This window comes from Oncorhynchus kisutch, linkage group LG10, assembly GCF_002021735.2.
Source record: "Oncorhynchus kisutch isolate 150728-3 linkage group LG10, Okis_V2, whole genome shotgun sequence".
NCBI classification, from domain to species: Eukaryota; Metazoa; Chordata; class Actinopteri; order Salmoniformes; family Salmonidae; genus Oncorhynchus; species Oncorhynchus kisutch.
This window is the reverse complement of record NC_034183.2, coordinates 6,254,932-6,270,747: the sequence shown is the minus strand read 5'-3', so window position 1 is coordinate 6,270,747 and position 15,816 is coordinate 6,254,932. Positions and strand designations below refer to the sequence as shown.

Sequence of the window (15,816 nt, the reverse complement as noted above, 5' to 3'; positions counted from 1 at the left end):
TGGGTGTAAATAGTCCAGTGACCATTTGATTAACTGTTCAGCAGTCTTATGGCTTGGGGGTAAAAGCTGTTGAGGAGTATGGAGCGATGCCCACGTGAGACTCCAGCGCGCCGTCCATCGTTTCCAGACTTGGTGCATCGGTACCAATTTATTTTATTTGACCTTTATTTAACCAGGAAAGTCAGTTAAGAACAAATTCTTACTTTCAATGACAGCCTAGGAACAGTGGGTTAACTGCCTGTTCGGGGGCAGAATGACAGATTTGTACATTGTCAGCTCAGGGATTTGAACTTGCAACTTTCTGGTTACTAGTCCAACACTCTAGCCACTAGGCTACCCTGCCGCCCCACTAGGCTACCCTGCACTTGCTGTGCAGTAGCAGAGAACCGTCTATGACAGGGGTGGGGAACTCCAAGGGCGTCACTTGGTTTCACTTTTTCTACATCCCTAGCAAGACACAGATGATTAATCAAATGTCATTCTAAACTGAAGATCATGATTAGGTGATTATTGGAGACAGGTGTGTTAGCTGGGGCTGGGACAAAACTGTGACACCAATCAGGGCCCTCGAGGACTGTAAATGCCCACCCCTGGTCTATGACATGGGTGGCTGGAGTCTTTGACAATTTCTTAAGGCCTTCCTCTGACACCGCCTGGTATAGAGGTCCTGGATGGCAGGGAGTTCTGCCCCAGTGATGTACTGGGCCGTATGCACTACCCTCTGTAGTGCCTTGAGGTCGGATGCCAAGCAGTTTCCATACCAGGCGGTGACGCAACTAGTCAAGATACAGCTGTAGAACCTTTTTGAGGATCTGAGGACCTATGGCCAAATATTTTCAGCCTCTTGAGGGGGAAGAGGCATTGTTGTGCCTTCTTTATGACTGTGTTTTGGAGTATGGAGTATGGAGTATGGAGCGATGCCCACGTGCCCACGTGAGACTCCAGCGCTCCGTCCATCGTTTCCAGACTTGGTGCATCGGTATTATTTGACCTTTATTTAACTTGGCAAGTCAGTTAAGAACAAATTCTTATTTTCAATGACGGCCTAGGAACAGTGGGTTAACTGCCTGTTCAGGGGCAGAACGACAGATTTGTACCTTGTCAGCTCGGGGAATTAAACTTGCAACCTTTCGGTTACTAGTCCAACGCTCTAACCACTAGGCTAACTTGCCGCCGAGCTGGACACCAAGGAACTTGATCACAATCATCTCCTTTGTCTTGATGTCATGTTGAGGGAGAGGTTGTTGTCCTGGCACCACACGGTCACAACGTCTCCTCCCTATAGGCTGTCATCGTCGTCGGTGATCAAGCCTACCACTGTCGTGTTGTCGGCAAATTGAATGATGGTGTTGGAGTCATGCACAGTCGTGGGTGAACAGAGAATACAGGAGGGGACGGAGCACAAACCCGTGAGTGGCCCCGATTGCTTACCTCACTATAGCCTGAGTACGATGGATAGTTTACCTCAATATAGCCTGAGTACCATGGATTGCTTACCTCAATATAGCCTGAGTACCATGGATTGCTTACCTCAATATAGCCTGAGTACGATGGATAGTTTACCTCAATATAGCCTGAGTACCATGGATTGCTTACCTCAATATAGCCTGAGTACCATGGATTGCTTACCTCACTATAGCCTGAGTACGATGGATAGTTTACCTCAATATAGCCTGAGTACCATGGATTGCTTACCTCAATATAGCCTAAGTACCATGGATTGCTTACCTCAATATAGCCTGAGTACCATGGATTGCTTACCTCACTATAGAGTTTACCTCACTATAGCCTGAGTATGATGGATAGTTTACCTCACTATAGCCTGAGTACCATGGATTGCTTACCTCAATATAGCCTAAGTACCATGGACTGCTTACCTCAATATAGCCTGACTACCATGGATTGCTTACCTCACTATAGCCTGAGTACGATGGATAGTTTACCTCAATATAGCCTGAGTACCATGGATTGCTTACCTCAATATAGCCTGAGTACCATGGATTGCTTACCTCACTATAGCCTGAGTACGATGGATAGTTTACCTCAATATAGCCTAAGTACCATGGATTGCTTACCTCAATATAGCCTGAGTACCATGGATTGCTTACCTCACTATAGCCTGAGTACGATGGATAGTTTACCTCACTATAGCCTGAGTACCATGGATTGCTTACCTCAATATAGCCTAAGTACCATGGATTGCTTACCTCAATATAGCCTGAGTACCATGGATTGCTTACCTCACTATAGCCTGAGTACGATGGATAGTTTACCTCAATATAGCACGAGTACCATGGATTGCTTACCTCAATATAGCCTGAGTACCATGGATTGCTTACCTCACTATAGCCTGAGTACGATGGATAGTTTACCTCAATATAGCCTGAGTACCATGGGTTGCTTACCTCAATATAGCCTAAGTACCATGGATTGCTTACCTCAATATAGCCTGAGTACCATGGATTGCTTACCTCACTATAGCCTGAGTACCATGGGTTGCTTACCTCAATATAGCCTAAGTACCATGGATTGCTTACCTCAATATAGCCTAAGTACCATGGATTGCTTACCTCAATATAGCCTGAGTACGATGGATAGTTTACCTCAATATAGCCTGAGTACCATGGGTTGCTTACCTCAATATAGCCTAAGTACCATGGATTGCTTACCTCAATATAGCCTGAGTACCATGGATTGCTTACCTCACTATAGCCTGAGTACGATGGATAGTTTACCTCAATATAGCCTGAGTACCATGGATTGCTTACCTCACTATAGCCTGAGTACGATGGATTGCTTACCTCAATATAGCCTGAGTACCATGGATTGCTTACCTCAATATAGCCTGAGTACCATGGATTGCTTACCTCACTATAGCCTGAGTACGATGGATAGTTTACCTCAATATAGCCTGAGTACCATGGATTGCTTACCTCAATATAGCCTGAGTACGATGGATAGTTTACCTCAATATAGCCTAAGTAGCATGGATTGCTTACCTCAATATAGCCTGAGTACCATGGATTGCTTACCTCACTATAGCCTGAGTACGATGGATAGTTTACCTCACTATAGCCTGAGTACGATGGATAGTTTACCTCAATATAGCCTAAGTACCATGGATTGCTTACCTCAATATAGCCTGAGTACCATGCGTCACTTTAAAAGCTGATGGGAATAGAAATACCATATTGTTGGCATCCTAAATGGCACCCTATTCCCTATATAGTGCACTACTCTTGACCAGGGCTGGCACCCTATTCCCTATATAGTGCACTACTCTTGACCAGGGCTGGCACCCTATTCCCTATATAGTGCACTACTCTTGACCAGAGCTGGCAACCTATTCCCTATATAGTGCACTACTCTTGACTAGGGCTCTGTTGGTGGTGGACTATATATGGAACAGAGTGCCATTTGGAATACAGACATCATTCCCAGCGACGTCCTCCTGCCTCCCTGCCACAGCTACAGAGGCTCAGCTCTTTAGTTTATCAGTTAGTAGGCGTGGAGGCTCCGCAGGAGGAGGAAGGGGAGGACCATCCTCCTCAGAGAATTTCATATACAGTGAGGCAAAAAAGTATTTAGTCAGCCACCAATTGTGCAAGTTCTCCCACTTAAAAAGATGAGAGAGGCCTGTAATTTTCATCATAGGTACACTTCAACTATGACAGACAAAATGAGAAAAACAAGCAAGAATTCTGGCTCTCACAGACCTGTAACTTCTTCTTTAAGAGGCTCCTCTGTCCTCCACCCGTTACCTGTATTAATGGCACCTGTTTGAACTTGTTATCAGTATAAAAGACACCTGTCCACAACCTCAAACAGTCACACTCCAAACTCCACTATGGCCGAGACCAAAGAGCTGTCAATGGACACCCTGGGGCGGCAGGGTAGCCTAGTGGTAAGAGTGTTGGACTAGTAACCGAAAAGTTGCAAATTCAAATCCCCGAGCTGACAAGGTACAAATCTGTCGTTCTGCCCCTGAACAGGCAGTTAACCCACTGTTCCTAGGCCATCATTGAAAATAAGAATTTGTTCTTAACTGACTTGCCTAGTCAAATAAAGGTGAAATATATTTTTTAAAGAAACAAAATTGTAGACCAGCACCAGGATGGGAAGACTGAATCTGCAATAGGTAAGCAGCTTGGTTTGAAGGAATCAACTGTGGGAGCAATTATTAGGAAATGGAAGACATACAAGACCACTGATAATAGTGGTCCCTCGATCTGGGGCTCCACGCAAGATCTCACCCCGTGGGGTCAAAATTATCACAAGAACGGTGAGAAAAAATCCCAGAACCACACGGGGGGACCTAGTGAATGACCTGCAGAGAGCTGGGACCAAAGTAACGAAGCCTACCATCAGTAACACACTACGCCGCCAGGGACTCAAATCCTGCAGTGCCGGACGTGTCCCCCTGCTTAAGCCAGTACATGTCCAGGCCCGTCTGAAGTTTGCTAGAGAGCATTTGGATGATCCAGAAGAAGATTGGGAGAATGTCATATGTTCAGATGAAACCAAAATAGAACTTTTTGGTAAAAACTCAACTCGTCGTGTTTGGAGGACAAAAATTCAGAGTTACATCCAAAGAACACCATACCTAATGTGAAGCATGGGGGTGTAAACATCATGCTTTGGGGCTGTTTTTCTGCAAAGGGACCAGGACGACTGATCCGTGTAAAGGAAAGAATGAATGGGGCCATGTATCGTTCGATTTTGAGTGAAAACCTCCTTCCATCAGCAAGGGCATTGAAAATGAAATGTGGCTGGGTCTTTCAGCATGACAATTATCCCAAACACACCTCCCGGGCAACGAAGGAGTGGCTTCGTAAGAAGCACTTCAAGGTCCTGGAGTAGCCAGTCTCCAGATCTCAACCCCATAGAAAATCTTTGGAGGGAGTTGAAAGTCCGTGTTGCCCAGCAACAGCCCCAAAACATCACTGCTCTAGAGAAGATCTGCATGGAGGAATGGGCCAAAATACCAGCAACAGTGTGTGAAAACCTTGTGAAGACTTACAGAAAACGTTTGACCTCTGTCATTGCCAACAAATGGTATATAACAAAGTATTGAGATAAACTTTTGTTATTGACCAAATACTTATTTCCCACCATAATTTGCAAATAAATTAATTAAAAAATGTTTTTTCAAATTTTGTCTGTCATAGTTGAAGTATACCTATGATGAAAATTACAGGCCTCTCTCATCTTTTTAAGTGGGAGAACTTGCACAATTGGTGGCTGACTAAATACTTTTTGCCCCACTGTAAATAAAAACTGTAAAACATTAAAGTTATCCTTTTTTAGATATATTCACGTCAACAAATAATAACTGTTTTGCAATGGTCTTCAGTAGCCTCAACATCACTCTGTAGTGTAGCACCATGGTGTAGCTGAGGACAGCTAGCTTATGTCGTCCAATGGGTACATTGACTTCAATACAAAACCTAGGAGGCTCATTGTTCTCACCCCCATCCATAGACTACTCAGTAATGATGACAACTTCCTGGAGGATGTCCTCCAACCTATCAGAGCTCTTGCAGCATGAACATGTTGTCCACCCAATCAAAGGATCAGATAATGAATATAGTACTGAAAGCATAGGATACAGCTAGCTAGCACTGCAGTGCATAAAATATGGTGTGTAGTTGAACAGTTTTTAACAAATTATTTTTTTCAAAAAAGGAGAAGCAAGAGAGAGCAATTACATTTTTTTTCAGCTTCACCTACTTAGCTAACAAATGCAGCTAGCTAGTTTAGCCTACTCAAACACTCTGCTCAAACAGAGGGATGCTATGTTAGCTAGCTGGCTATAACAGAGGGATGCTATGTTAGCTAGCTGGCTATAACAGAGGGATGCTATGTTAGCTAGCTGGCTATAACTATCCAACACAACACTGGAACTCTTTTCCAAGGTAAGCTTTTGGTTTTAAAAATGTTTTGTCAACGGGGCCCACCGGTGTAACTGCTTACTGACTATACACTAGCATTACTGCATGATTGTAGCAGGTTTACTAATGCATTAGTTATATTAGCTATGTTGACTATGACGTTACTTTAGCTAATATGGTGACAACTATGTAGGCCGTGTTTAGCGGTTATATGTTTTGGCTTGGAAAGGTTTTTTGGCCTAGTCACATACAGCTGATGTCTTGTGAATTGAAGTCCACAAACGAAGGGAAAATGTGAGAGGGGGAGAGCGCATAGATGCGAGACGGAATACAACGTGGCTGCTATGGAAGTGAACTGTGTTTAGGCTCGACCCGGGGTGTATTCATTCTGCCCATTCTGTTGAAAAACATTTCTTAAATGGAAGGAAACACGGAAATGGGGATAAACATACCTGAATTTGTCCAATGGAAACTATTGTTTGCAACTGTTGATTAACTAATGATTTACACCCTAGATCAGCTAGATGCAGGCAAGTGTTCACGGCACACCTGTATATCTTTGCCAGGTCATACAGTAAGTATGAACAAGGAGTACAGGAGGGAACTAAGCATGCACCCCTGAGGGGCCCCCGTGTTGCGGGGCAGTGTGGTGGATGTGTTGTTGCCTACCCTCACCACCTGTGGGTGGCCTGTCAGGAAGTCCAAGATCCAGTTGCAGAGGGAGGGGTTCAGTCCCAGGATCCTTAGCTTAGTGATGAGCTTGGACTGCACTATGGTGTTAAACACTGAGCTGTAGTCATTGAACAGCATTCTCCCGTAGGTGTTGCTTTTGTCCAAGTGGGAAAGGGCAGTGTGGAGTGCAATATCGATTGCATCATCTGTGGATCTGTTGGGCGGTATACGAATTGGAGTGGGTCCAGGGTAGCATTTCATGGCTACAGATGTGAGTGCTAAGGGGCGATAGTCATTTAGACAGGTTACCTTGGAGTTCTTGGACACAGGGACTATGGTGCTATGCTTGAAACATGTAGTTATTACAGACTGGGTCAGGGAGAGGTTGAAAATGTCAGTGAAGTCACTTGCCAGCTGGTCAGCTCATGCTCTGAGTACGTGTCCTGGTAATCCGTCTGGCCCTGCAGCCTTGTGAATAATGACTTGTTTAAACATCTTACTCACATTGGCTATGGAGAGCGTGATCACACAGTTGTCCAGAACAGCTGGTGCTCTCACGCATGGTTCAGTGTTGCTTGCCTCAAAGCGAGTATAAAAGGCACTTAGTATGCCTGGAAGGCTTGCATCACTGAGCAGCTCTTGGCTGGTTTCCCTTTGTAATCCGTGATAGTTTGCAAGCCCTGTCACCTGACGAGCGTCAGAGCTGGTGTTAGTAGGATTCGATCTTAGTCCTGTAGGGACACTTTTCCTGTGTAATGGTTTGTCGGAGGCATAGCAGGATTTCTTCTAAGTGTTCAGTTTAGTGTCCCACTCCTTGAAAGCAGCAGCTCTAGCCTTTAGCTCAGTGTGGATGTTGCCTGTAATCCATGGCTTCTGGTTGAGATATTTAAGTATCGTCACTTTAGGGACAACATCGTTGATGCACTTTATTAATGAACCGGTGACTGATGTGGTAAACTCCTCAATGCCATTGGATGAGTCCTGGAACATATTCCAGTATGTGCTAAAGGAAAAAAGTATTGTAGTTTAGGATTGGCTTCATCTGACCACTTCTGTATTGAGCGTGTCACTGGTACTTCCTGTTTGAGTTTTTACTTTTAAGCCAGAATCAGGAGGATAAAGTTATGGTCAGATTTGCCAAAGTGAGGGTGAGCTTTGTATGCGTCTTTGTGTGTGTAGTTAAGATGATCTTTCGCCTCTGGTTGCACAGTTGACATGCTGGTAGAAATGAGGTCAAACGGATTTCAGTTTTCCTGTATAAAATCATCGGCCACTAGGAGCTCTACCTCTGCATGAGCATGTTCTTGTTTGGTTATCGCCCTATACAGCTCGTTGAGTGTGGTCTTAGTGTCAGCATCGGTTTGTGGTGTTAAATAGACAGCTACAAAAAATATAGATTAAACTCTCTTGGTAAACAGTGTGGTCTACAGCTTATCATGAGATACTCTACCTTAGGCGAGCAGAACCTCAAGACTTCCTTAATATTAGAGATCAGCAAGCACACACCAGCTGTTGTTAACAAAGAGACACACCATCCCCCTTGAGCTTACCCGATGCTACCGTTCTGTTCTGCCACTGCACAGAAAAACCAGCTAGAATATTATCTATGACCTTCTTCAGCCAAGTTTCCAAGAAACATAGGACGTTACAGTTCTTCAGGTCCCGTTGATAGGATAGTCTCAAACGGAGCTCGTCCAATGTTTCGTATATTCGCCAATTTTAGAGAGGGTAGAGGCAGTTAATTTACTGGCCGCCATAATTTCATCATGGTGCCCGCACTTTGACCTCTATATCGCCATCTTTCTCTCTTCCGAGTGTCTGGGATTAGGCCCTGCCCAGGGGGTGAGCAGTATGATTGAAGTAAAAATCTTCATCCAAATCAAGGATGCTAGCCTTCTGGGCAGAGTTGCAAAGAAAAAGCCATCTCTCTGTCCAGTGTCTGTGTTCTGTTGCCCATCTTAATCTTTTATTTTTATTTGCCAGTCTGAGATATGGATTTTTCTTTGCAACTCTGCCTAGAAGGCCAGCATCCCGGGGGACGCCTCTTCACTGTTGAGACTTGTGTTTTGCGGGTACTATTTAATGAAGCTGCCAGTTGAGAACTTGTGAGGTGTCTGTTTCTCAAACTAGACACTCTACTGGTCCTCTTGCTCAGTTGTGCACCGGGTCCTCCCACTCCTCTTTCTATTTTGGTTAGAGACAGTTTGCGCTGTTCTGTGAAGGAACTAGTACACAGCGTTGTACAAGTTCTTCAGTTTCTTGGCAATTTATCGCATTGAGATAGCCTTAATTTCTCAGAACAAGAATAGACTGATGAGTGTCAGAAGAAAGTTATTTGTTTCTGGCCATTTTGAGCCTGTAATTGAACCCACAAATGCTGATTCTCCAGATACTCAACTAGTCTAAAGAAGGCCAGTTTTATTGCTTCTTTAAGCAGGACAACAGTTTTCAGCTGTGCTAACATAATCGCAAAAGGGTTTTCTAATGATCAATTAGCCTTTTAAAACGATAAACTTGGATTAGCTAACACAATGTGCCATTGGAACACAGGAGTGATGGTTGCTGATAATGGGCCTCTGTACGCCTATGTAGATATTCCATTAAAAAAATCTGTCGTTTCCAGCTACAATAGTAATTTACAACATTAACAATGTCTATATTGTATTTCTGATCAATTTGATGTTAATGGACAAAAAATGTGCTTTTCTTTCAAAAACAAGGACATTTCTAAGTGACCCCAAACTTTGGAACGGTAGTGTATATGTTACAAATTCCAATTAGTTGTGGCTAACGTTAGCTAGGCTTAGGGGTTAGGGTTAGGTTAGGGGAAGGGTTAGCTAGCATGCTAAGTAGTTGCAAAGTATCTGAAAAGTAGTAAGTAGTTGCTAAGTAGCTAATATTGTCCATGATGAGATACAAACATGCAACTTTTGGGTTGCTAAACACTCAAGTTCGCACACCTAGTGCAATGTCATAGTAATATTGAGGAGGCACTAAGATGACTGAGGTAGCCTCAGGTAGACTGAGGTAGCCTACAGGGACTGAGGTAGCCTACAGGGACTGAGGTAGCCTCAGGTAGACTGAGGTAGCCTACAGGGACTGAGGTAGCCTCAGGTAGACTGAGGTAGCCTACAGGGACTGAGGTAGCCTACAGGGACTGAGGTAGCCTACAGGGAACTAAATGTTGGTCCCATGTTTCATGAGCTTAAATAAAATCGACTTCACTGGGCAATGCATTTTGCTTATGTCAATGTTGTGAACAGAGTGCCCCATTGTGGCAGCGGGATTATGGTATGGGCAGGCATAAACTACAGACAATGAACACAATTGCATTTTATCGATTGCAATTTGAACCCACAAAGATACCGTGACGAGATCCTGAGGCCCTTTGTCGTGCCATTCATCCCCAGCCATGATCTCATGTTTCAGCATGATAATGCACAGCCCCATGTCACAAGGATCTGTACACAATTCCTGGAAGCTGAAAATGTCCCAGTTCTTCCATGAGCTGCATACTCATCAGACATGTCACCCATTGAGTATGTTTGGGATGCTCTGGATCGACGCATACGACAGCGTGTCCCAGTTCCAGCCAATATCCAGCAACTTCCCACACCAATTGAAGAGGAGTGGGACAACATTCCACAGGCCGCAATCAACAACCTGATCAACTCTATGCGAAGGAGATGTGTCACGCTGCATGAGGAAAAAGGTGGTCACACCAGATACAGACTGGTTTTCTGATCCAACGTCCATATATATATATTTTTAATTACGTTATCTGTGACCAACAAATGCGTATATCTGTATTCCCAGTCATGTGAAATCCATAGATTAGGGCCTAATGAATGTATTCCCAGTCATGTGAAATCCATAGATTAGGGCCTAATGAATGTATTCCCAGTCATGTGAAATCCATAGATTAGGGCCGAATGAATGTATTCCCAGTCATGTGAAATCCATAGATTAGGGCCTAATGAATGTATTCCCAGTCATGTGAAATCCATAGATTAGGGCCGAATGAATGTGTTCCCAGTCATGTGAAATCCATAGATTAGGGCCGAATGAATGTATTCCCAGTCATGTGAAATCCATAGATTAGGGCCGAATGAATGTATTCCCAGTCATGTGAAATCCATAGATTAGGGCCTAATGAATGTATTCCCAGTCATGTGAAATCCATAGATTAGGGCCTAATGAATGTATTCCCAGTCATGTGAAATCCATAGATTAGGGCCTAATGAATGTATTCCCAGTCATGTGAAATCCATAGATTAGGGCCTAATGAATGTATTCCCAGTCATGTGAAATCCATAGATTAGGGCCTAATGAATGTATTCCCAGTCATGTGAAATCCATAGATTAGGGCCTAATGAATGTATTCCCAGTCATGTGAAATCCATAGATTAGGGCCTAATGAATGTATTCCCAGTCATGTGAAATCCATAGATTAGGGCCTAATGAATGTATTCCCAGTCATGTGAAATCCATAGATTAGGGCCTAATGAATGTATTCCCAGTCATGTGAAATCCATAGATTAGGGCCTAATGAATGTATTCCCAGTCATGTGAAATCCATAGATTAGGGCCTAATGAATGTATTCCCAGTCATGTGAAATCCATAGATTAGGGCCTAATGAATGTATTCCCAGTCATGTGAAATCCATAGATTAGGGCCTAATGAATGTATTCCCAGTCATGTGAAATCCATAGATTAGGGCCTAATGAATGTATTCCCAGTCATGTGAAATCCATAGATTAGGGCCGAATGAATGTATTCCCAGTCATGTGAAATCCATAGATTAGGGCCTAATGAATGTATTCCCAGTCATGTGAAACCCATAGATTAGGGCCGAATGAATGTATTCCCAGTCATGTGAAATCCATAGATTAGGGCCTAATGAATGTATTCCCAGTCATGTGAAATCCATAGATTAGGGCCGAATGAATGTATTCCCAGTCATGTGAAATCCATAGATTAGGGCCGAATGAATGTATTCCCAGTCATGTGAAATCCATAGATTAGGGCCGAATGAATGTATTCCCAGTCATGTGAAATCCATAGATTAGGGCCGAATGAATGTATTCCCAGTCATGTGAAATCCATAGATTAGGGCCGAATGAATGTATTCCCAGTCATGTGAAATCCATAGATTAGGGCCGAATGAATGTATTCCCAGTCATGTGAAATCCATAGATTAGGGCCGAATGAATGTATTCCCAGTCATGTGAAATCCATAGATTAGGGCCGAATGAATGTATTCCCAGTCATGTGAAATCCATAGATTAGGGCCGAATGAATGTATTCCCAGTCATGTGAAATCCATAGATTAGGGCCTAATGAATGTATTCCCAGTCATGTGAAATCCATAGATTAGGGCCGAATGAATTTATATTGACTGATTTCCTTATATGAACTGTAACTCAGTAAAAATATTTTAAATGGTTGCATTTTGCGTTTATATTGTTGTTCAGTGTTCATGGGCAATATCACTATCTCTGTTGGCAATGGGCATAATGACATCATAACGATTTTATTATAGCCTCCTACCATACGGTGGAGAGAGGGAATTGAAATCAGAGGCCGTTGTGGCACCATTGGTTGTCTGTCTCTGTTCATACAAAATCACGTTGTATAAAAAGGGAAGACATTTGCATAAACTCTTAGTTTTTTTTGTTTATATTCATTTACATTCAATTATTTATTTTTTTTCGTAATATTTCGTTAAACACTATGAAATCCCCTGTACGACATTTGCTCTATAAATAGAGATTGATTTGATTCATTTGCATACATTTATTTCCTTGTCTGATGTAGGATGGGATTAGGCGTTTAGCCTAATGATGTAAGGGTCATATCCAGCATGCCCTCAAAATAAAAACCTATTGACTACGTCAAATGTCGGTTCGGACAACAGTCCAAAATACTTAAGTCTACTGTAACAAATAAAGAACTTAAGGATGGAAAAGGGGTGGGGCTGCCTCGCTGGCAAATATCGCAAACAAATCAGTGAACGCATGAACTCCATGACTGACAGTTTAAAACAGAACAATGGTTATGACTTGGCATGCTCCATGTCATTTGAGACGAGGTGAAACTAGGAAGAGAGGGAACCAGCTGTCAACAATGATTTATTGTTAGCTTATATTTTCGGTGTTTTTTTTGACATATGGTGAGTCTCTAGTCTGACAGTCCTACTCCCTCGTCTTCTTCCTCCTCTTCTTCCTCTACGGTGTTTCCAGAACCAACGTTGTTCTGAGTTCGTGACAATTCTAAAGAGAATCCTTACCCACCGCGAGCACACAAATACAGAGAACATAGGACGTGCGCGTGCCTTCTTGTCTTCCGTCGTTTATCTTCTTGAGACTTCACACCCGTGAACACGGTTGACTGCTCGCCCTCCTGCAGGCTCTAAGCACGAGGGAATCACTCGCATCGGTCCGTCAAAATGCATACACGAAAACAACAATTACCGGCTGAAGATTAACATACAGACACCTGCGTGAGAATAAAAGGCGCGGCGCCTGATCTTTACAGATATCGGTTTCGTTCAACGGAAAACTGGATTTTTCTGTGTTCTTTTGGGGAGGGGGTAAGCGACAGTAGATACATGAGAGGAAGGGTAGCAGTCTGAATAGCAAGGAGGGTGTCTCGGAGAGGAGGGAGAGAGAGAGACTGGTGCTGTCCTTTCAGAACCACGGAAAGCAGTCACCCTTGGCACAGCAGTCACCCTTGGCACAGCAGTCACCTTACTGCCCGTGGATGTCATAAACAGGTTCTACCAAAACCCCCACAACAGGAGGAGAGTCATTGTGTTGGATTTGGATAAAAAGAAAAACAAAACAATTATATCATCATCTTTATCTCTCGGATGTATACCACTACGAGGTGACGTCCATTGTTTATGGGAAGCCATTGACTACAATCATTTGTGCAATTATATGTTCTCCCTCCAGTAGGTCTGGCTGGTGATTGATTTCCGTGACAGGTTGGAGAACCGTTGGAGCTCCTGGCATTATCAGTGCGAATATGTGCTAAATGAGGTCTATACGTGTATTCTTTGAGGGTCTGTAGTCTGTAATAGCAGCAGCAGATTTATTTTGTGCATTGTTCTATTTCCTATAGCATCCTACTTCCCCCCCCCCCCTCCCCTGGTTATCCCGGGTGTGCATGTGTTGCACTTGCGAGAGTTCTCCCTCCCTCCCTCCCGTTGAGGCGTGCGGTGCTCCTAGAGTTGCCGTTGTGATGCCGGGAACTTACTGGAGACATGCCTAAGGGATGCAATGGGCTTGAGCGACGAGAAGGATCGCATTGTGATAAACGTGGGAGGTATCAAACATCAGACATATCGCGGTACCCTGCGTACCCTGCCCGGCACCCGCTTATCCTGGCTCGCCGAACCCGACGCGCCTAGCCACTTCGACTGGGATGACAAACATGAGGAATTCTTCTTCGACCGCCACCCGGGTGTTTTCGCCCATATCCTTAATTATTACCGGACAGGTAAACTGCACTGCCCTGCCGATGTCTGCGGACCACTGTATGAGGAGGAACTGGCCTTCTGGGGCATCGACGAGACGGACGTGGAGCCGTGCTGTTGGATGACCTATAGCCAGCATCGGGAGGCGGAAGAGGCACTTGATAGTTTTGGCGGGGGGGCCCTGCTCGACCTGACTGGTAACGATGATCCAGACCCGGAGATTGCAGCCGACCAGGGGGACGGGGTTGGTGATGAGGCTGATGAGATGACAAGGAGGCTGGCACAGGGGGATTCTCCAGATGCCAAGGCAGGGGGGGTTTGGGGCCGCTGGCAGAAACGCATGTGGGCTCTGTTTGAAGACCCCTACTCCTCTAAATACGCACGGGTAAGTAGGAAAGAGATTTCTCCTCTGTCCATACCTAACCATGTCTATACACTTACATGTTCCTTCTCCAGTTGATGCACAATGATGGATATGTTTTTGAATTATGAATGAATGAGAGATTGAGATGGAGATTGATAGTGTCTCTAGCCATGTGATGTGGAGAGGGTCTGTGTGAGAGTGACCTTGAGACGGTAGACTAGTCTACTCCCCAGGGACTCCTCAGGGAGCTTCACAGCAGGAGTCTGTTTTAAGAGTGAGGTAGGCAGGAGGAAATATTGACCAATGAATCCTCTGATTTGACAGATGGCATTTAGAACCAGGCCAATAACCACTAGCCTACATTAACTTCCTAGATGTCAGAAAACAAAGGAAGCTGTCTGCATCCTATCATGACTCCCATATCCCTTTCACCTTACTGTGCTGAGCTGAGCCGAGCCAAGCTGAGCTGTACTGCATTGGCCTAGTTAAGCATCCACAATGGTTCCTGGAACAGTGCCGTAAAGGACAATGTGAAAAAGAAAATATCAAAGACAGCACAGTTGGCCTTTGGTTCAGATTGGAACAGTAGTGTGAAAAAGTACTACAGGTCTTTGTACCCAGAACCTCTTGGACATGAGACCCCCACGGTGTGTTGATTTAAACGATGCCCGTAAGCAAACAGAGAAAATGTGTCGGATTTTGAATAGCATTATGAGTCCAGCGGGTCTTTGGGCTGAGACCTCCTGGACTATTCTGGTGCCAGATCTGTATTCTGGTGCCAGATCTGTATTCTGGTGCCAGATCTGCCTGTGCTGTCTTGGTAAGTGTGACAATGGCCATAGAAGTATGCAAGACAGCGCCAACCAGCAGGCTACTCCTGGACATGAGAATAGAATCCCAGAGTGGAATGTTGGGTTGTGAATTGAGTTGTGAATTGTTCTTTAATTCCATTTAAATTCTAGAATTGTAATTGGTCTTTTAATTGGCCACACCCCACGGGAATCAGAATTTTGAATAGAATTTGAATTAAAAGGAAGTACAATTTGATTCAATGAAATTCAAATAGCTTATTTATTCAACACATCACCATAGTCATGTTTATTTTGATAACATGTATGGGGTTACCAATACCATGTAGCATAAGGTTAAAACATTTCATTTTTAAAACTTATTCTCTTAAAACCATTTTAAATAATTAAAGTGGTCTGGAAATATTCCAAGATCATGTGTGTTGTCTACAATAATTCATAATTCCCTTAATGTTTTTAAATATCGGAATACATTTTCCAGAATGCACTAGATCAAATACTGCATTATGGAAGGGAATCTAACATCTCATGACAAATAATAAATAGTGTGTGACATCTTTGAGTTATTATCAAACTAATATTTGAAATGGAATGTGTAT

General features: G+C 43.7%; 1 protein-coding gene across 2 annotated transcripts in view; it reads left to right on the top strand.

The window, feature by feature from the left end:
- Positions 1 to 12,645: 12,645 nt before the first annotated feature.
- Positions 12,646 to 15,816, top strand: part of kcnc1b (potassium voltage-gated channel, Shaw-related subfamily, member 1b) — a 66,294-nt gene continuing 63,123 nt past the window's right edge. The window contains exon 1 of one of the 2 annotated variants that reach the window (XM_031832948.1): positions 12,646 to 14,429. In XM_031832948.1, coding sequence (XP_031688808.1) covers positions 13,848 to 14,429 — 582 coding nt within the window. In that variant the 5' untranslated portion in view covers positions 12,646 to 13,847. The remainder of the gene's footprint in view (positions 14,430 to 15,816) is intronic. The other variant, XM_020473278.2, reaches the window with a different exon arrangement.